General features: G+C 38.8%; 1 protein-coding gene across 14 annotated transcripts in view; it reads left to right on the top strand.

Moving 5' to 3' along the window:
* Positions 1-14,731, top strand: part of LOC129724666 (progestin and adipoQ receptor family member 3) — a 44,296-nt gene extending 29,565 nt beyond the window's left edge. For 10 of the 14 annotated variants that reach the window (XM_055679811.1, XM_055679802.1, XM_055679747.1 and 7 more), the window contains 5 exons: positions 10,218-10,715; positions 10,774-10,926; positions 10,983-11,171; positions 11,550-11,721; positions 13,179-14,731. In XM_055679811.1, coding sequence (XP_055535786.1) covers positions 10,218-10,715; positions 10,774-10,926; positions 10,983-11,171; positions 11,550-11,721; positions 13,179-13,249 — 1,083 coding nt within the window. In that variant the 3' untranslated portion in view covers positions 13,250-14,731. The other 4 variants (XM_055679851.1, XM_055679858.1, XM_055679755.1 and 1 more) reach the window with 4 other exon arrangements.
* The last annotated feature ends 7,093 nt before the right edge of the window (positions 14,732-21,824 follow it).

Genomic DNA, 21,824 nt, shown 5'->3' with positions numbered 1-21,824 from the left:
CTAAAGCGATAGGACGCTACGAGTAGCGAGAAAATCCATTTTTTGTTCTTTCAAGGCTACTCGTTTACACCTCCCCAGCGTTATAGTACATAGGTGGATTTGCAAGCCGACTAGCAGCAGGTAGAGCGCAAGAAATTCAACTCACGCCAACCGCATGTGCACTGCAGAACCGCGACCAGACGACCGAGAAGTTGACTTCTCACAGCACCAGTCAGTCTTTGTTCGCGTTTTAAGGTGTATCGACCTGCGATCGATACAACCTAGCGTTCAGCATCACAGGGATCGTTTTGTACAGGATATACACGGTGTACTCGTAAATCTTGCGTATAGCACAAGTCGTTCGCACAGTTTGTGTATGAGTTTGATAGAAAAGTATAAGCTGCAGGCTAGATATACCTTCCTGGTCAGATTGTTCCTCATTCGGCATTCGTTCCGCGAGTCAGAAAGCAACCGCCAGTTTCAGCTGTTCGGCGGAAGTGTGGAATTGCGAAAAAGTTGCTCATAAAGCAGAACATACATTTTAAACAATACCATTTATTGTATATTCACCTATAAACCGCGAAAGAAATCATCGAAGCTGCTTTCGCGCCGCACTGCCGCAGGAAGGTGAAGTAATTGTGTCGAAATTAATCGTCTTGGCCTCAGGTGTTTCCGAAGTTTGCGCGATACTCCAAAGTTGAAAGCACTGCGCAGAAGATATCGAAACTCGACTGATGCTGTGAACATACTAGTTTTTGTACATCACACGAGAATGCTTCTTACTTCTACGTTAACGTAAAAGTTTCAAGATAAAGTGAAATAATAAACACTAAATAGTGTTGGAGTTCAACGGTGAAACTTGCCGAAGAAAACGTATAAGACTAACTGCAGCAAAATGCAACCGAACGAGAATTATAATAACGTACGTATTATATTGAGTGTATCTACAAAAAAATCAGAACAAGCTTTTCGAAAAAATGTGATACGAACACACTATTATGTTAGGTTTAGAAACGTTTAGACTTCTTGACAAAGAACACAACTATCAACAAGCCACATAAACTGTTATTAACTGGACACTGCTATTAACATATTGGATTTTTGCATACTTGATTTAAAAACACAAAAACAAGGCGATACCTGGCTATGCATAAGCTGTTCAATAGTCGCACTGTGTTTTGTTTTTTATTTGCGGGGTAGGGTCGACCTGCTTATATCGGCAGTTGATCAGTGTTCGTTTTTAACAAAAAAACTACAATCACTTCAACGTCTTCCCGATAAAAAGCGCCAATTACGTTACTTTTTTCCCTCTCGCTCTGAACACCCTGACCTGCTAAGCAAGAACAGAATACTTACTTCTGCATATAGCACAAAAGAACGCGCGAATGCTGTAATGAAAATAAAATTGCATCTCCGTTAATAACTAATGAGTGATGAGCAAGAGATGATAAGAGCAGTGAGAGCGTCAAAACGGATCGACATCAGATCGTAAAGAGCCCAGAAAGTTTATCGCGAAGTCTCATACGAACGAGCAATGTTGTGTATTATGAAAATTACCGTGTCGCATTTATCATCAAAGTCTTCTAAACTAGAGTTAGGATCTACCAATGCAATTCATCGACATGCTGATTTTGAAAAACACACTAAGTGTTAGGTACAAGCTTTGAACGCATGAAAAAGTTTGAAACTACGTCCACTTTTAAAGATCCACACCAAGGACGCGGTAATACAGAAAATCCGGTCAAAAATCGTGGTTCGAACATACGAAGACAGGCTTGCTAGGCCAGCATCGAATTTCATGTACAGGAGGACGAAAAACAAACAAGCCTTAAAGCCAAAGGTTAAAACGCTGTATACTTGAAACAAGAAAAACAATAAACCTCTACTTTGGTTTAAAATTGCATTCGTGGACTCAACCCTTCTAACGGTTTCAGAATTGTTTCAATCATTTTTAAAGTATTTAATTGTACAATAGAACTGTGTCGATTGTTGATAAAATCTGTGCTATGCAACGATGACAATTTCAGTTGGTGTTGGCTGTTGGATTAAAACTAAGTTTAGCCGTCTTGGCCGATTTAGCGGAATACATTAAGCAACGGTATTGCGCACTAAACTAAACACCACCAGCAGGCATTATTTCGCTTTGCTCACAGAACAAACGAAAACTGTGGAAAAAACGTTATGCGTGACAGATGAAGCCAATGTCGAATAAGCTAACGTTGAAATTTTACAAGGTATAATGATCTATGACGAGCAGGGGTAGTTTTATGTGAAGAAACTGAGCAAACCATTGAAGGCTCCATATCTAACGATCAGATATGTTCAGTACAAAACGATCAAAACAAATTTTGGGGTTTTAAAATACAAACTAGCTTCGAAACTCATTGGTCAAAATCATTTGGTTTGTATTAAAATCTTTTTCGACCAATTGTGATGCGTTGGCCACAACCCCGAATAATTTTATCTAACTTAGTTCAACAATAAATCTCTACTTTGGCATAAATTTCTCAAGGTACACTTTAAAAACCCAACTATCCCAACGGTCAATTGATAATATTCGAAAATCTAATAAAATTTCAGTCATGGCATTTACTGTATCGTCGTCAAGAAGGATTCCATAGCGAATTCAGATATGTTGCAAGATTTCACTTCGCACCTACCAGTTTACTAAAAATCCAGAAAGCCAAGAGAGAAAGAAAACCACTGCAGCGATATTGAATTGAATGTTTATTGCGAAAAACCGCTGCTATGGACATTAGCCCGTAGGTAGGGTTGTTCCATCATGGTTCATGGGATTCGAATGTTGGTCATTACCGCTTAGTTACATAATATTCGCGACAGTCGGCTGTGCTGTCACCGGCTCCTTTTAATGAGAGAAGAAGAAGGAAAAAGTTATGAATGTCTATATAGCGGCAACTCTCCTCCGATCCAGTCTATAGCGTTTGTACATAGCCTGATCAGAGCCGCCAGAAGATGATGTTGCAAGAATTGTTGTTTCTCATTCCGCGAGTGTCAATATGCATTCGCTCCGCGCTCCACTGCTGCCACTCTACACGGTGTAGAATAACTGGTTTTAGTGTGGAGAACCCATTCATAGTGAGTAGAGTAGGGTGTTACCAATTCCACGTTGTTGTCGATTACTATACATGCCACAGTCGTATTCGTATAGCGCACAACAATAATTATGGTGAGGGACAAGAATACATTGATTACACATATGAAACACTAAAGGATTAAAACATATTTACGTATAGTAAGTACAATAAACGGATTCAGTGACGAACTTTAAGTGAACAGAACAATGTTACCAGCAAAATGTTTGGAATGAAAAATATATTACTGGTAATTCCAATGAAGTACATTACTATAGCAAATTGGCATTAAGCACATAGTAAATGCTAGTTTTATAAGTGCTGGATTTAACAACAGTTTCGTTGGACATCTCCAAATTACGAACAGTAGGTAGAGCTAGTAACATCATAGTTCGATTCAAGCTTCAGGTTGAACTTTATTATACATCTTGTAGCTATTGTTCCATTTCATGAGCTGTTTTAGTTAATTTGAGTTGTACTAACCTAATTACAGGATTAACGTTTAGGGCACCCTTTGCAGTCTATAGGTATGCATAACGGAAATAAGATTAAATGACCAGTTCCGTTATGTGTGTAGGTAGAAGTAAATGACATTGACTATCGCACATTGAACCTGCTTCTGCGACCTCTCTTAATTCTTGCTGCGTGAGAGCTAATCAGTTGTTTTGTTTTTACATGATCTGGCTAGACAGGTTTTCACCCGATACTGTCTGATCCGCTTTTTTTTCTCTGTTAAATGCGAAGCACGCATCCGGAAGTAAATCAGAATGATAAATTTTGTTACGGTACGATGGTAGACATTTTGCAACGTTTATTTGTTCATCTATTTAGTACTCGGCTAAGAAAGAATTGAGGTATTGAGGTAGCTCAGCATTTCAAAAAATACCTTAATTGCTCTTAATGCTCAAAATACAACTTTGTTGTCGAGGTTTATTAATATGTTCCAAAGTTGTTTTAATATGTTCCAAAAAATTAGATTTTATAACAGAAATGTATGTGTAAGATCATGTTTGTACAAAACCTAGTAGTTTTCTAGAATGTGTTCATAGATAATTCCATATGACTAATGGTTTTCAATTTTGTTTTTTTTTTTTTTCAATAAAGTAGTCAAAACCAGACAAATATGATATTAAAGACATAATTAAACTCTCGTTTAAATTAAAGATGGTTTGAAGATGGAGATGAGATAGTCCGATTAGATAAGAGATTTTTGTTCATAATAACGGGAGACAACTAAAAACTTAGATTTTATCTACTACTGTCGAAAAAGAAACGGATGTACCTGAAGAAAAACGAATTTATTTCTCATGATGATACATAACATAAGTATATCAATTTGTTAACGTTTTTTCGTCAGCACTGATTTTCGAATTATAAAACTGATTTAGTAAACTCTAACAATAATATTTGCATTAAAAATGGACTTTTTTTGAATGATGATAACAAAAGTCAAGACAATTGAGTTTGATAAATATTCCATGGAAGGTAATTATTTTAGCTTACATGCAAAAATAAACCTACGCCCTTGCGAGTGGCCTTTCGGTAGTTAACCGGAACATTCGCCATGGCGCAGGGAAACATGCGTGTGGGCGTTTTCGAGTTACTTTTTCGTTTTAAACATAACATCAACTCCTCCTCAGTTTACGCGACAAAATTGTTGTAGTAGATCTAACACTCCAGATTTGCCCAGAAATTCTCGATGCCAGGATACCACGTCTTCGTCCTTATGGTATTTCTTGATGAACGATGCATCTTCCGGCAGGCACTCCGTTCACGGCCAGAACTTCACCTCAGAGCTCCTCCTTCGAGAGGTAAATAACATACGAAGTGCCCTGCCAGTCGTTGCCATTAACGCATCCACGCAGCGATATAGCCACTTTTCCTTCAGTCTTCCTATTCAGCATCTTTTGGAGCTTCTTGTCGTTCAGGTTCGCCGGCCACCCGAAACCGGACTTTCTTTCGATACTCTGATTGTTGTCCAATAGTGCCATTATGTTGTAGATGCCGAAAGGGGCGTATCCGGCGTTCACAAAATGCCACACGATATCAATTTTCGACACGGCGGGGTACCGTTCTTTGAACGCTCACATTTCTGAACGGAGTAGCTTCATTGTTTTCGCCATCGCGCTTAGAGTTCGATTGATAGAGCTGTCCAATTTAGACGTAGAATTACGTCTTAAGGCAACATATTGGGGTACAAATTGAAGAACCGAAAACATCGAAAGCATCTTGATAATGGTCCGCTTTCAAATGCTCAACACTCAGTCAGTTTCCATCGGATTCCCTTCATTCTTGTAACAGTTGACTGGGAAATTTGGTATGGTATTTGGTATCCACCAAAATGCGAACAATTTTGATCCGGTGATGCTAGCAATTGTACTATTGCAAATTTGTAGTCTTTTTAATCGCATATTCCGACCAATTAGGCCTGAAAACAAAACTAATTTATCAAGCAAAACTCTCGGTGGAGACGAAGCAACTCAGACGATATTATGGAAAATATAACTTTTCGAGGGAAATTCTCAGTCGACCAGAAGTTTCGCAGACGACAGAATGGACGAGAAAACGAATCATTTCTTTGTCGTTTTCAATAGCTGGACTGGCAGCAATAGCAAAGTAAAAATAAGACGAAAAGCTAGTGTACAATACGAGTGTGGCAGCAAAATATCAACTACTTCACAATCAAATGCTTTTGGGGCGCTAAAAAGCGCTAAGAAGTTTGTTAAATTACCATACCGGTCATTGCGGATTGACATTTGCATATGACGTACGATGATACTCGTTCTGTTATTATCACGATAGCACTTTCTACCATTTTTAGCGTTTAAGCGTTTAAGTTAACAACCTACAGACACACGGGTGCTCCAGTAATAGAGCTCTTTTCTTGGAACTGCACATGATGCATTCGGCCTACCGGAAATGAGAGCCCAGCACGAGATAAACCTTCTTCTTTGCCACGACCAGACCCTATCATCCACATGCTGATGAATGATGGTGACTTTCTGTTTGCTACCTTTTATACCAGGCTTTTGCGAGAACTCCCAGTGGAGAAGAAGCCTTGTAATTGACAGAATGGAAGAGAACATATCAGTCACAAGTTGTGACTGATATGTTCTCTTCCATTCTGTCAATTACAAGTTCAAGTTTGATGAAACAACAATGTTGTGACTCACAACATTGTTGTTCCACCAAACTTAAACTTTTTTTTCGAATGACTTCAGGGCAATTATTCAACGCTCCTCTTTAGTCCAGTCAGGTTTTAAACAAGAGAGAGTACTGAAATTTACCGCTTCACTTCATTAAATTGGTTGGCTGTCGTAGTTCTTCGTTAAGCTTACGGTCGCACCTCATACACAATCTCTTCCACCTTTATTCTACAGACTTATGGGTTACTAGGTTCGATGCTTCATGGGTAGTTTCGTCAGTGCGTGTGAAGGTAAACCTATGAAAAATCGGCAATTTTATCCATTTTTTGATACAACCGTTAATCATTTAAACTTCCCAAACGAGGAGCACTATTTCAAGCATCCCGAACCTATTTTAAGCAGTTTGCATCTGTTCTGCAATGCATTTTCTTCAGCATCTAAATGGTGCCTGAATGGCTACCATTTTGGTTGTTTTTTTGCGATTGATGTCCATTCAAAGATTTTTCTGCGTTGAACGATATTGTCGATATTTTGTGTATTCGTAAGACAGCTAGTTACTCAGAGTTTTTGTTTTCGTTACTGAAATTATCGATACTGATCAAAATTAAGGAGTTTGAGAACCGTTTTTTCGGCTGCTTAAGCCGTACCTTACTCTACTTTTGTACAGCAAAAAATCCAAAAAAATAATCGATTGAGCGACTCTCCAACACTTAATAGAAATCAGTCAGTTTACAATTTTATGTCCATAACCTGAGAACCGGCTTGTAAATGGTCACTGTAGAACAACTTTTCACTGCGATAATCGTCTTCTTTTGCTTCTGGCGGTAGCAACCCGAAAAAAATAACATCAAAAATACTTTAAAAGATGCTGTAATTGTACATAGTTTTACCATAATGTTTTTCATTGTAAATACATCATTTTTACATTAAACATCATTGTCCAGAACAATAAAAAACATTGTTTCTGCCTTTTTGCCATGAAACAGGGGGGTTGTTATGTATCTTAACAGCATTTTTCCAGGCACTTTTCCCATACATTTAGAAGTCACTTACAATGTTTTTCATGGTAAAATTACTGTCGGTGGTAGACTCAACAACAAAAACCATTGTGAAAACATGGTAATAGCAAGAAACGTTCGCAAGCTTACAGTAAAAATACCATGTTTTTTATGGTTGCAATAAAAAATATTGTCCATTTACTGTTCTCACCCCAAAATACATCGTAAATTTTTTTTTTCGGGAAGGCACGCTGTCTAAATACATTCTTGAACAAACATGCCACCACGACGCTTTTTTTCCCTAAACCTATTTTCACTTTTTTTTAGAAATGAGAACTACGCACGTTGTGTGCGGATGTTCGGGAAATTATTTATATGATTGAATTTGTAATATTATTGCTCAACAGAAATAAAATAAAGTAGACAGGAATAAACCAAAATAACAATCGCCGAACGAACGACAATGTGCATTTCTTCGATACGCAAGTGTGATTCGACCATTTTTCTATGCGCGAGAGCCGATGGTCGTTCTACATTTACGAGCGAGAGCCCACCGCGACGCACACTAAAGAAGCGAATCAAACAAAAGTGTAGACCATTTACAAGCCTGTCTTAGAAACTGGGAATGGAACCGAGTCACTTCTGATGAAAGGAAGAAATTTTGACAGAATGAAACCAAGACAAAACATTTTTTTTTTTGATGGCCGATTGCGTTTCTACCATATGGGTGCCGGAATGTTTGATGATGTCAGCTTTGCGTTTTGATAGCGTGCTCTGTTTAGTTACACTCTTGTTAGGAAAGCTGTAGTCAACCCGATCAGAAAGAAAAAACAAAAATGTAACAGAAGCTGTTAGTTTGTTACGGAAAAAACCTTACAGGCTGTGTTTCCAATTTGATCCCGTTAAGTGTAAAATAACAGAAATTATAAAAGAAATAATTCTACTAATATCAAACACATATCAAAATTTGTTGCTAATGTATCAGCTTTCCAACAAAATAAGATAGTATATAGAACAGTATAATAACAAACATTGTTAGAAACAACAGGTTTTGATAGAGACGAAAATTAGTTAGACTTGTTTCAGAACTACTTCATTTCAGGTTCTGTTATTATAACTCATTCAGATTCAATTTTGTTACCAAAATTATATGAAAAAATACGAAATTGTATCAAAATATGTTATTTGTATCTCGCGTTGGTAAAATTTTGTAATTTTTTAGTTATGCTCTTCTGATCGGGAATCATTAAACATTTTGCGATGAGTTTGGGAATCCTGGGATTTATTTCTGCTCCTGGGATCCGGAAAACAGGTTTTTCTCCAGAAATACCTTTTCCCTAGATTCGTTAAGTATTGCGTTTTTTGGGTACAAATGGCGTCAAGCGGTTTTTTTTTTATTCTCGCTTATTTTCCGTCGGTCTAGTTCCGCCACTGTTGTGGCCAATCACCGACGCCCAGGGAGGCGACTCCACACACAGGACCCTAACTCACGACCTGTTTATTAACGGACCGGCGCCAACGGCTTTACTTCCTCATGCGATGGAAGGCGTGATCCCAGAGATTTTTTCGCCTCAGAAAATCTCTCGGTGTCGGCTAGGATTGAATCTAGACCAGTTGGGTTGGTTGTGAGTGGATCACGCCACCTCACAACCATCGACACCTATGTCGGCGGTGGGATTCGAACCCAGGCGTCGAGCGTGGTTGGCGGAGACGTTACCAACCACACTAGGCCCCCGCTGGCGTCAAGCGGTTGTTCAGAAACGTTTGTGTTTTTGGTGGAATAATTCCATCGACAAGGTGTCTTTGGAGAAATGAAATCAAAATTTTCTTTTAACATTCGTTCTAAGGTTTTTTTTTGTCCATTACTTTGGCCCGCCTTCCGCTACTTTCTTTGCGAAGTCACACAGTCGAAACCAAATGATTTTCGCATTTGAAATTGATTTTTGTGCAGTTTTTTTTTTGTCATCTCTGATTTGTCTCGATTATCTGCAAATTGTTATTTGTATCATTTTCTTCACGACTCTCAATTTTGTACAGTTTTCTTTTACTTTCAATAAATGGATATTTTTTTTTGTTTCTCATTCATTTTGTTGAATCATATATGAAATTTTATCGTTTGTCATAGCAATACAGTCTCAAGTTAAATCAGCTGCTGAGCCAGTTCTGTCTTTTTTTTTTTGCCAAAGTCGTTTTGATTTGAAAGCAGTTTTATGCTATCGTCAGCCTAAAACAAAACTCTATTTACTTGAAATGTTTCATTCGATATCCCTACCTTAAAATTTGTTGTTCTTTATTTCTACTATCTTGTTTGGATTCATTTCAAATTCAAATTCTCCAAGTAATTTATTTCCGAAAATTTCAGTTATAAAGAGAGGAATAACCTTAAATTCCAAAAAAATGCGGGTCTTAACATTTTAGTCCACGAGACGATAACATTGATTAACACAGGTGTGATCCTAAAGTTCAAACTAGAAAAAAATGTAAGATTATTGGTTTTTAGCCATTCCTGTGAATTTTGGTGCCCCCAGCCACTATCATTTTTTTCAGAGACTTAAATGAGTTTTCTCGTAAACATAACATTGAAGCGACGTAAGTTGCGGTTCGGGGCACCAAATTGCACAGGAATGGTTAACAAACTATAATCTTTCTAAAGCAGCTATTTCTAGTTTTGGGACAGCACTTTTTTCGCTTTTGTCGACCAGTGTACTTACTTACTTAGGTCGACCAGTGTAATGCAAGCATTTTCTACATAACAAAATTCCTCAGCTATTTCACTGTTACTTAGTATACGAGGTTTACGTTTACACCACCTGTGATTCTGTTTTTCACTACACTTGAAGTGCAATCATGCATTCCAGTAATTCGAGCCAGTGACAAACGCCAGGAAAGGGTATCTTATGTTCAATTACGCCATTTTTCGTATCTGCTCAATTGTTTCAGAACTTCAAGCAATGCACCAAAATAACTCAAAGTTTTTATATTATTATTATTATTATTTTCAGAACATTGCACAGGAGGAGTTTCTGCCCACTTTCGAAGAAAGCGAGAAAAGTCCTATCACATGTGCCACCAGCACGACGACATCATCGATTGGTACATTCAATAAGCTAGCAAACGGTAATGACAGTCCCTCCCATCATACCTGTCAGCTCGGTAATGGATGCTGTGACAGCACGAACCGGAACTCGAACCCGGCCGAGTTGAACTGCGGCAAGCAGACCGTCTCGTACTACAAGCAACGCCAGTTACTCAGCTACGATGACGCCCCAAAACACCTCCAATTCAACCCGTTCATCCGAACAGGCTACCGAACGATTCTCTCTACCAAGCTCTGCCTGGAGAGCATCTTCTGGTGGACGAACGAAACTATCAACATCTGGAGCCACATTTTCGGCTGGTTTCTGTTCATCGGGTTAACCTATTCGGATATTATGCTGCTGGAAATGCATGCGAGCATGGTCGACAAGTTAATAGTTGGTTCATTGCTCGTATGCTTTCAAGTGAGTTTCAATGTTGTTCCCTAATGACCAATAACAATAACTAACGTCATTTCCTCAGGTTTGTATGATCTTGTCTTCCATTTACCATACTTTCTCCTGTAAATCGGAACAAAGCTATGAGTGTTTCCTGGCATACGATCTCTTTGGAATTGCACTGTCCCTATTGGCCATTTTCATCAGTGGAATTTACTATGCCTTCTGGTGCAATGCGGTTTGTATTTTGTGGAATAAAGTGATTTATCAACTATTAACAATATCTATTTTTAGGCGCTTCGGAACTTTTACATCATTACCATCGGTGTTATCTTCACCGTAGCTATGGTGTTGCAGATTCCCCGCCTGAAAGTAAATTCCAACGTCAAGATGATGGCCTTCGTTGCGTGGGCAGCATACGGTGTGGTACCAACACTGCATTGGTACATAGTAATGGGAGGTGCAGAAAGTACCATGGTCAAGGTGAGCTGCACGCCTTCAAATCCAATCATCGCCACCCGGCGAACGTGCGCACATATGTGAACAAACTATTAAGTAACCACTCTGGTAGCATCTTTTATGGCTTCCAATTTTTGAATGCGCGCCGAATGTTTCTATGCGCTATCCTCCATTATTTATGTGATCGATAGACCTTGGGAAAGAAATTCCAAGAGTATACTTGCAACTACACTGTGGGCGCAAGTCATGTTGCATAATTTCGCACTTCAAGTCTAATGTCAAGCTCATCGACACTGGACATAATTTAGTATTCAACGCACCGTGCGCTTTTTGGTGTTTTTATTCTTTTCATGCATACCATCTACAATGCACTGACCTCGAATTTTCATGTTTGTGTTGCAGTTATTCATTCCACGCGTAATGATGATGTACCTGCTGACGGGTACCGCCTTCTTGATCTACGTCACAAGGATACCGGAACGCTGGTTCGTTGGTAAAGTAGACTACATTGGCCATTCGCACAACTGGTGGCACTTGTTCGTGCTTGCTGCCCTGTACTATTGGCACAATAGTGGTAAGTTGTTAGTTTTTCTTAACGCTAGTATCTTTTTGTTTTTTTTTTTTGTTTTTCTTTTCAATCTACTATAACATTGCATAATTTCTTATGGCAAGTAACCCACACAGCGCCTATTTAACCGATAACTGCTTTGAGTATTTTTCTACTACTTTTTCAGTCACAGGATCTATAGCAGCAAACTATTATCTTATACTGCTATGAACTGAGAAGTAAATTAAAGCTTATGCTTTTGGGTCATATTTATTAGCGAGCACTTCTTTCTTGATGCCACGTACGATAAACGCAATTTTTCTTGGTTCATAAGTTTTTTTCTTCAAGCTTGTTTTACATGTTGATTACATCTGTTCAACATATTTTGCTTAGTTATGTTGCTTGGTTTGGTACAGTATTTTCCAAAGAATAATCCTTTGATTTACAAACAAATTTTTACACCAGCAATATTTTATGCAGAACCGATCTGGTCGAGCTGTTATCTAACAGAAGGGATACCGTTTCCAAACAAAATTCGGAAAATAATTAGAGAGCGTTTTTCTTAGGTTGGTACACTCGAATTACGGAGGCTTATTTTGCGGCCCACCAGAATTCACAGGAAAAGTTGAAAAACTATAATCTTCGATATTTTTTGAGTCTGAGCTCTATGGCAAAACATGTGTTGACCAGGATTGTTATTTGAGATGCACCAAATATTTGGACGCCGAATATTCGGTCAATTTTTGAATTCGTCGAATTTTATTATATAATATTTAGTTCATTTAGTTTTTATTTAAAATCTCGGTAAACATGAATTTTCTCTTAGTTTCTTGTGAAACTTGTAATGCAACAATCGGTAGAATAAAAAACCGCTATTACAGTGAATCCACGATTTTATCGTCTCAGATTTTGTTGCAAATTGTAACACTGCCAATTTTACATTTAAAAAACAAATTTCATTCTACAGGAAATTATCCGAAATCAAACTCTAATCTAACGTACCGACGGTGGTAAGAACCGACAAGTCGTCATAGAACTGCCTTATCAGCCGTATTAGTTTTTAGTCGACATGTTCTACAAACTAACACAAAAACTGTCTAACGACTCATTCATAAGTGTATCTCTCACCTCGTGAGTAGGCAAGTGCTAACAATTGTAACGTAGAAAAATACTCAAACTAATCAGTAACTGTAAAGAGTATACTTTGTAACACGTAGTAACTGAACATGTAGTACCCTCATGCACTTGTATAAGTGCCGAAATGCACGTCATAGCATAGCTAAGCGGAAACTGCCAAAAAAAACAGATTTCTTTCATTCAGTATCACGTAGTAGGTGCGTAAAGCAATGCGTTTAATTTAAATATTTTTTTTAGTTCTGCTAAGGAATCTGAAAGTTTTGTGTTTTCCTTTTATGTGCTGTGTACACAGCAGATATGCAATTGAATTCCGTCGAAATCGATACACACTTCCTTTCTTTTCGCAGGTTTGGCCTTTGCATTTTTCATGATTGATAACGGATGTGTGGAGGATAGAGATAAATGTTACCGTTTATAAATAAGCCAAATAGAAGCGAATTGAGTGCAAAATGAGCACCATTCCTCTTCAATTGCTTATACCTACAATACATGTATCTAATTGTGCAAATAATTCCGGTACTGTTGATTATTGGACATGATTTCAATACCGTGCATAGTGCGTTACACACTGATATCGTATTCATTTTTTGTTTGTTTCGGTGTTCGTTAAGGTTATGGTAGCTTGTTATATTGAGGTTTAACAGCGCATCTTGTGTTTTATTTCATGACATAGAAGTTACTGCGAGAGTTTTCTATCGATTTATTTATTCATGTTGTTCGCTTCTTTAAAGCAAAATACTTTATGTTAAACTGCCTGTTACATACTGTTCGTGTTTTAACGAAAAATACGTTTTATGTTAACTTGGATTTTTCTGGATTGTTCCAATCAAAATCAATATAAAATTAATTAACTAATTTATTGCTTACCATTACGGACAATGTATAAAAATGAGTGAAAAAAGGTGCATAGGAAAGTACTGGGAAAGCATGTATTAAAACCAACAGTCGAAAAATACAATCTAACCAAGACACCAGGAACCAATGTTACTGCAGTTGTGCTGCTCTTAATACGCTAACGTTCCGCGCAAACTACTTCAAACGCGAAATTTGTCAAGTAATCTTATGAAAATTTATAGATCACATCGCTCGTGATTGGATTATTTTTAACTGAAGAAAATATCAAGAATTTTGATTAGAAAAACTAAAACGCGTCGAAAAAGTGTAGTAAAAAATTCGATTCCCATTGTTAGATACACGAAAAATGGAAGCACATATTTTATATTTATTTATATAGACCAAAACCAGCTGCTCTAGAAAAGTTGCTGTACATGCGCTGCACACTTCCATGCAAGTTTTCAACAAACCAATCACAGTTGATTAGCATTTTTCGAATAACGTTCACATTTGAATTCATCGCTATTCGTTTACATGGTTTTCCGCTTACTACATTACACATTTTTCGACCGGTTTTTCACCGGTTCAAGTTGGCTTTTACAATGATTCAAAAAAACCTCCACGCCCTCCCTCCTTTTTTAGGTATGATATATGCCGAGTTCAGAATGACCCACGGGTGCTCTGCTGGGGTCCAGTATTCCTGACCAGATACAAAAGACAGACCACGGTCGCGTGGTGGGTAAGCGAGCGAGAGAGAGAGTGACTCAAATGAGATATTTTTAATAAGTCGTTGCTAGATTTTACTGCACTGAACAGTCAATTACTATTAGTCGTTCAATTTTGCGTCCTGTTCTAGTTGCATAGAATAGGTAATGTTGCTCAAATCTTCCAAGCCAAGCATAGGCATAAGTTTAGACAGTAAAATAGCGAAAAAATAAAGTTAAGAGGTTTACCAATTCGCAGTACAATACAAGATGATATTTATGCTGAATCTCTCTAATAGAAACAAAAGACGAGCTCGAATATCTTCGCAGGCTTTCATTATATTATAATTAAAAAAACTTTATATGAGGAAACCAATTATTGAACGATGACACTCCTTTACACAATATCCATTGAACCCAACCAATCCATTCATAACGCAATAACTCCAGATAACACCAATAGGTAAAATAATATGTATTTTTCTTAGTATCCCAGCTGTTTACATATCATGTTAGCGGTCGCTGAAATGTTCATAATATGCGAATGTTGCCAGATTTATTTTTGTTCTTGAAACACATGAGATTATTTAGTTGGGTACTAAATAATGTAATGAGAAATGTCGTTGGCATCGCTGGTTTTTAACAGGTCACGTATAAAGTTGATCTGCTGGGCAAGTAATGTCAAACTTATTTACATACTGTGTAGCAACGATCAACAATAGCGAAGTGGATTAAGGAAGTAAAGCCTTAAAAAATCGGAAAAAGCATAAGCATTTATTCAATATAGAATGAATATTCACAATCTTACAAATAATTTTAACATCGAAACTCTGCTTCGGATACAGCTAGACGAACCATTTGTTTTCATTTTTCGATGGTCGCGAAAAATCGACTCTAGTGCTCGGGATCTCTTTTATAATATGATTGTCCTCAATTAGCGGTACATGGGCGACATTACTTATCTAGGGACTAAATGGTCGGCGTGCAGCCAAACCGAACCAAGCGCCAAAAACATTATTTCGAGCAGATAGATTACTAGTTTTCACATCCACTGGTGTCAATAACTCAATTTTCAAGAAAATGGCGCTTGGTTCGGTCTGGTCGCACGCCGACCAAATAGTCTTATAAAACATATATAAAGACTCGAAACGGAAATTGTCAAAAGGGCGGGTAAAATATTATGAACTTTTTATTGCAGCGTCCGTTATTATAACATCATCGGTGGGTGCGGATCGCACCAGGGTACACTGGGAGGTGCTGGATGAGCCTAGACTGATCTGTCGAAAATTCGGCTATGGCACAATATCACCTGAATAACTTGTCGATATTGTCTGTTGGAAACTAACTAAAAAGATTGATTTTGAAGAAGTTATCAATAGTTTTGCCTCAATCAAAGCCCAGGAATAAAATTTATCAGGAGCAGAAAAGTTATTTCAAAGATTTAGCTCACATTAAGAAGCGGTTCGCCGCTCACTTGACTGAATAATTCTGCCACCTACCAACTACTTAGTGGTGTTTTGTTAGGTTCCCATCTTGCTTCAGCCTTCGTGAGATCGGGTTGTTTTCTCGTAGAACATCCACGTTCCATCGGAACAGATATTCCAGATCTTCACGATCTAAAACCATCCCTGGTTTGTGGCTGAAATACTGGAACGTCGGACGTGAGACTCGGCAGCCAGCATCGCTGGTGGTAGCAAGGCAGCCGTCAACATCTTTGGTCTTGACCTGTTGTCGTCACCAGGGCTGCAAATTTTTACTGTCAGTGATAGATTCTCAGTTGAAACTGAAAACTTCGAATATCAGTATCAACACGAACGAGCTGAAAGTGATAATTGCTTCCAGCTTCAATCAGTTGACGGTGGTAATGCTGACTGGCAGCATTACCGTGATTTCGCACACGCTATGTTGCTCTAGAGATGTTTATGCGGTGTAGGATGAAGGTGTCTACCTATAATCGCGAACGCAAACGGAACACGACGAGTGATCAGACAAGACACTTATTGCTCTTACAGATATAAAAGGATAATATAATAATTACCTTTCGTCTACCGGTTTCGGGCTATATATTGCCCATCGACAGGACGAGATCCCATATCCAAATGGTTAAAATTCTCGTACGTTGTATCGCACGCAGGGTGGAGAAATGTACTCGTACGCTACAGTATTCACACGACAGTAGCAAGATTTTTGTAATTACCACTGTGGAATAAAACACTACGCGACAGTAGCCGCTACCGAAGTTGCATACGATCTGCTTTATCTCTTACTTTTTGTCACGAATTCAATATGAACAACAGTTCTCTCGCTTACTTCTCTTTATACTGTTGTCATTGTACAGACAATCTCTGGCTCGTGTGTTATTGACTGTAGCTGTCTGTGCTATTTATTGCATTGATTACGAATTGAAGTGGAATCAGTTCACTTAGCATCGATTTTTATTTGGATCCGAGGACGTTAATTGAATTTGTAAGATTCATGCTTTAATTGTCCTGCTTTTGCTTAAATATGCTAAATTTAAATGAGACTTTCGCTACAGCGAACTATTTTCGAATGAAATAGTTTTGAAGTTGGGTTTCAAATCTTCTGGTGTTCACGATTGATGATACTTTTCGGCAGTACATATATAGAAATTATTTATTTTCCATCTTATTGCTGTACTAAACTGTCGCATGATTACTAATTATTGTCATTCGCACAATGCTACAGTCGAGATATCGAAGCGGCCGGAGATCGGTACAAAAGAGAATCGTTAACCATCCGTGTTGGCTTCTAGTCAAACGATTCTCTCAAATAGAGAAGCGTACAGCTGAACGCTGCTGTCGCAGTCTGCAAGAGAGGCAACAATTCTTTTCGATACGGTGTCATGCAAAAATGTCAACTGTTCGACACACTGATCGCACGCGTCGAAGACAGTAAGCTGGAGATTACTTTCTCCGCGTTGGTTGTCAAGTTGAAGAGAATTGAGTTGATCGCATCGTCATCGTTCATCAATGGATGTTTGGACGTCACAATGTACATTGACTCCCAAGCATTGAGGAGACTTATTTTATTGATGCTTTTGATCAGACCCGCCTTATCCCAATCGATCTCGTGTTGGTTACTCACTATATGTGTTGCTACACTGGATTCACTACTTTTGTCCATTTCTTCTGCTCTTATATGCTCTTTGAGCATGTTTTTATGTGCAATATGTATTCCATATCTGCGAGCGGGAAGCTGACTCTTCGAATCTCCTCATTTCACTCGTCGTGTTCCGTCTGCGTTCGCGATTATTGTGCTGGTTCTTACGTTATCTTTAAATCATTGTAAAGTGTCTACCTACTTCATTAACCTCATGCTCAGATCAAATAATTTCGATATTAATTAAGATCTATCATTTGTATCATTGACATGATTATTGACTGATAATTGACTCGGGTGATACTCAATATCAGTTTGAAGAGAGTGAGAGTTAAACTGCTGTTGTATCATTTTCATTTTTCTGTGTCGAAAACTCGCAACACTGGTCGTCACCCCACAAATTCGTATTGGCACTCGCGGATAGCCGATTCAAGCAAGCCCTCTGGCTCACCTGTATCGCATTCCTAAGCACCGATCTTGCATCCTAATGCTCCACGGCACTGTACTCTTTGTTCGTCAATTCGCGCACGTTGCATCATCCGTCTTGCACGGAGGTATGTACTGCGGAGGCCCGCATTTGCGTTGGTCCACCAGAATACAGGTGACCCACCACTCCTATGCTGGCGAGTCCTAAGCATAAGCGTCGTTCGCACCCGATAATGTGGAACCTAATTAGTCAGCACTCGGGCGGAGCCAACTGCTATCTCCTCATTGCCTTTTCGAACTCCTCGGCATCAAAATGCGATGTCTTCTACCCGTGAACGGGTAAAGCTCTACCCGTCGCGTTATGGTATACACTATAGCAAACCGAATGGTTGTCACTTTGAATAAAATCTGACTCCTCTGGGTACAGGGCCCACTCAATAGTCTAAGCGTTAATGTCGCCCGGCATTACTAACGGCGTTAGGCCCGTCAGCTCCATAGATAACAGGTCGACTATCTGGGTGCCTTTCGATAGACCAAAAGGCAGAGTACAGCTAATGCAGTAGAACATCTGTCCACCAACCGCGTATCCTTCGTTTGAGGTTAACCGTTATGTACTCGGCAGGGTACTCAGGTACCTTTTCAGACTTTATTGCAAACAAGGATAACCTCAATTCAGCCAGCTGAAACTTATGAAATGCTCCTAACTAGTGGAAATGAACCATTTTCCATCATCAGAGGGGGGTCGAAGGAGGGGACTTCGATTTTTTTTACCCCATAAGTACTCGGCAGGGTACCCACAAATTGAAATTCTTCTTGCTTTTTTATTTCTTGACCGATTTTCAATCTTGGCCTGTCAAAAGATTGGAAAATCTGTCTACTGTTAGAATCCGGGACCGACATGGACTTGTGACCACATCTAGTTTCTGTAAATCCGGATCTTCGGATCCGGTGGAACAAATTAGTACAATTGTCGGCAATCTTCGGATCCGGTGGAACAAATTAGTACAATTGTCAACAACATTGGTACAACATCATTCAATTCATGAAATCACTCCAGGAGTTGATTTTCATTCTGAAATGGCCATTTCGGACCAAATTTTCGATCTTGAACATGGTCCAGAAGATCTGGTTTTGCGGGAACCATATGGGAACCAAGAGCACTTCAAGTCCCGTATACTAAAAATAGATAAATTTTCCAATCCTAAGCCAGGTCAAGATCGAAAATTGGTTATGAATTGAAGAAGCAAGAAGCGTTTCATTTTGTTGGGTACCCGGGTACCCTGCCGAGTACTTACCTGTGTAAAAATTGCCGAGTGCATAACGGTTAACAACCTCCTGAACCGGGAGCCTGCTCGTCGTACATATAAGTGCCATATTGAACTTACCGCAACCCAGTTACTGGGAGAAATGCAGTAGAAGTTCGATACGATGGTACCGGTACCGGTACATACCATGCACTTGGGAGGCTCTCCGCAGTCCTTAGCTTCACGCCATAATGCTTGCATAGCTGGCTTCTACAGGGTGGTAACGTGAAAGTGATACACTTTATTTATGTCATAAAATTCAAACCAGTTTTTATTTCTCTTCGGAATCGTTTTCAATAACATCTTTAAGTAGTAAAATTACAATGTTCTATGTTGATTTCAAATCATTCACCTTTTACCTCAAATGCCTAACGTCGTTAAACTTTCCTAGCATGTATCCCCAGCTACTGAAGTCTAGCGGGTTCAAATCCGGTGACGATGCAGAACATTCAAATGAACTGATGAAACAAGGCAAATTTTACTCACATCATTTCTAAACGATCAATGCCGTTGTTGATGGATCCTGTTGAAAACTAAAACTGTCTTCCCCAAAATGCATTTTAGCGCAAACGGCCTTTGATAACGTTTGCCTCTTGATTTTTACGCCCCTGTTAAAGAATAGCAATAGTAATTCCCCAAACTACGACAGCTGACGCCTTGTGATATCTCTCGACTGCTCTTTCATCGGCTGGTATACCACGAAGACATGTTCCATAAACACAGTCATTTTGATTGTTAAAAGTTGCCTCCTGAGCAGTGCTGATAAAAGTCATTTTCCCCAGCAAAATTCTTCGAAAATTACAGCCAATCATTTTCAATTTTCACTTCCAATGATCGCAGCACTCTTTCAGATACACTAGATTTTCGTCCTAGTAACGTGCTGTTATACTCAGATGAAATAGATCGCGCGCATCGTTCACGGTTACGGAATAAAATTTGACGACAAATCCAACCAAATGATCTTCACTTCAAAGCGAAAAAGAAAAACAAACAGTCCACTCAACCAAAATGAACCTCACCGAAACACTTTTTCACTGACACTGACCGATGCCTTGACAATCTTCGTTAACTGATGAACTGATTTTGTTGTCTTGCTTCCATCTCTAAAAGGATTGTAAAAAAATAACGTTTATGGATGCTTCTTTTTCACTTTCACTCAAGAGTGTCAACAAATATCAACCCTGCTCCTGAGTAAACAACTTTTGGTCCGAAAAAATAATGTTGTGATCTGCGTACTTCTTCAGACGAGATCTAGGAACCCTGTCGGCAATATTTTCACGAGGTAATCCGTTAATTTTCTGCTTCCTAACAGCTGAATATCCAAGGTCCTTTTTGATAACATATTGCATGGAAGCGTGGCTCATGTTCATCTCACACTCCATTTTTCTTGCCGAATGGGCTTGATTTCGCCGGAAATGATCTTTCGCTGCTTTAGTGACCCCTGGAGTCCGAACACTCCGTTTTTCACCAGGTTTCTCCTTGGGAACAACCGTGGCTGTATCCTTGAAACGTCTGATGGTCCATCGTACCTCGAGACTACTTAGGAGGTTCCAGTATGTTCTACTAAAACAAAAAAAAAACATGTTTTTAAGCTACAGTAACTACTTGAGCGTTATGATTCCTTACTTACTTCAATGGCGACTGGCCGTTATCGATCCCAACATCTTTTTCCAACGAGCCTACAGCCAAATAAAAAACGTAGTAACTGAAGCTTAAAATCTTCAAGAATTCTTTAATCGGTTTTGTTGGACGCCGCTGCCTCATATTCTCAAAGGGCAGGGAGTATCAAAGTCTCATGCAGTGTTAGTTTTGGGCAAGTACTCAGTTGTGGGAATCTCACGTTTTCTACCAGCTACTGCTCCCTCAAGAAGGGGGTCATGATCCCTACATTTCGCTAATGGAGCGTTCATATTGGATGAAGTTGTCCAAATGTGTTTCTCAATCAAGCGATCGAAGGCCGTACACAGCAATATGGGCCAGCAGAAAATGTTAGCTGCCAATATTGGCATAATACGAATGGTTGGCTGCTGCAATCAAATCAAGTTTTCCATTGTAAATTTTGCTCGAATACCATGCCAACTGTTTGGTATTATAAGTCAATGTCCATCTTAGGGTCCCAATGGAAATCATCTTTTTGAGTTACATTTAGCGGTAAGCTTCAAAAGTTTTTGTTTCCTCGAAAAAAGTTTCTACCATAAATTGAGCTTATCAGACTTTTCACAGCATGCCATATTAAGGTATGACTTAGCTCAATATAAAAAACGTTTCCAGCTTATTTTAGCTATACAATTATGTAGTTTTATGTTCCATGTGATTTTGTGGAATACAAAAACCTTTCTTTTGTTTATGCATGTGAAATCCAGTACTAAGGATAATACTATTTTATTACAATGAAGCTCAGTTTCGGCGTTCTTTTACCGAAAGAGAAGAAGAAAGTTTAAACCGTAATAAATTGGTTTTATTACACCCACATCTGAAACACAACCAGTCCGCGATATCATTCCCGTTGCATGAATATAACGTACGGCACGGAGAGGAAGCACTACAAGAAACAATTTAATCGCAATAAAGAGTAATACGAAAGCGCCTACATGTGTCACAATGC

Source organism: Wyeomyia smithii, chromosome 1, assembly GCF_029784165.1.
Source record: "Wyeomyia smithii strain HCP4-BCI-WySm-NY-G18 chromosome 1, ASM2978416v1, whole genome shotgun sequence".
In the NCBI taxonomy this organism is placed as follows: Eukaryota; Metazoa; Arthropoda; class Insecta; order Diptera; family Culicidae; genus Wyeomyia; species Wyeomyia smithii.
Note: the sequence above shows the minus strand (reverse complement) of the source record. Positions and strands in the feature narration are given on the sequence as shown.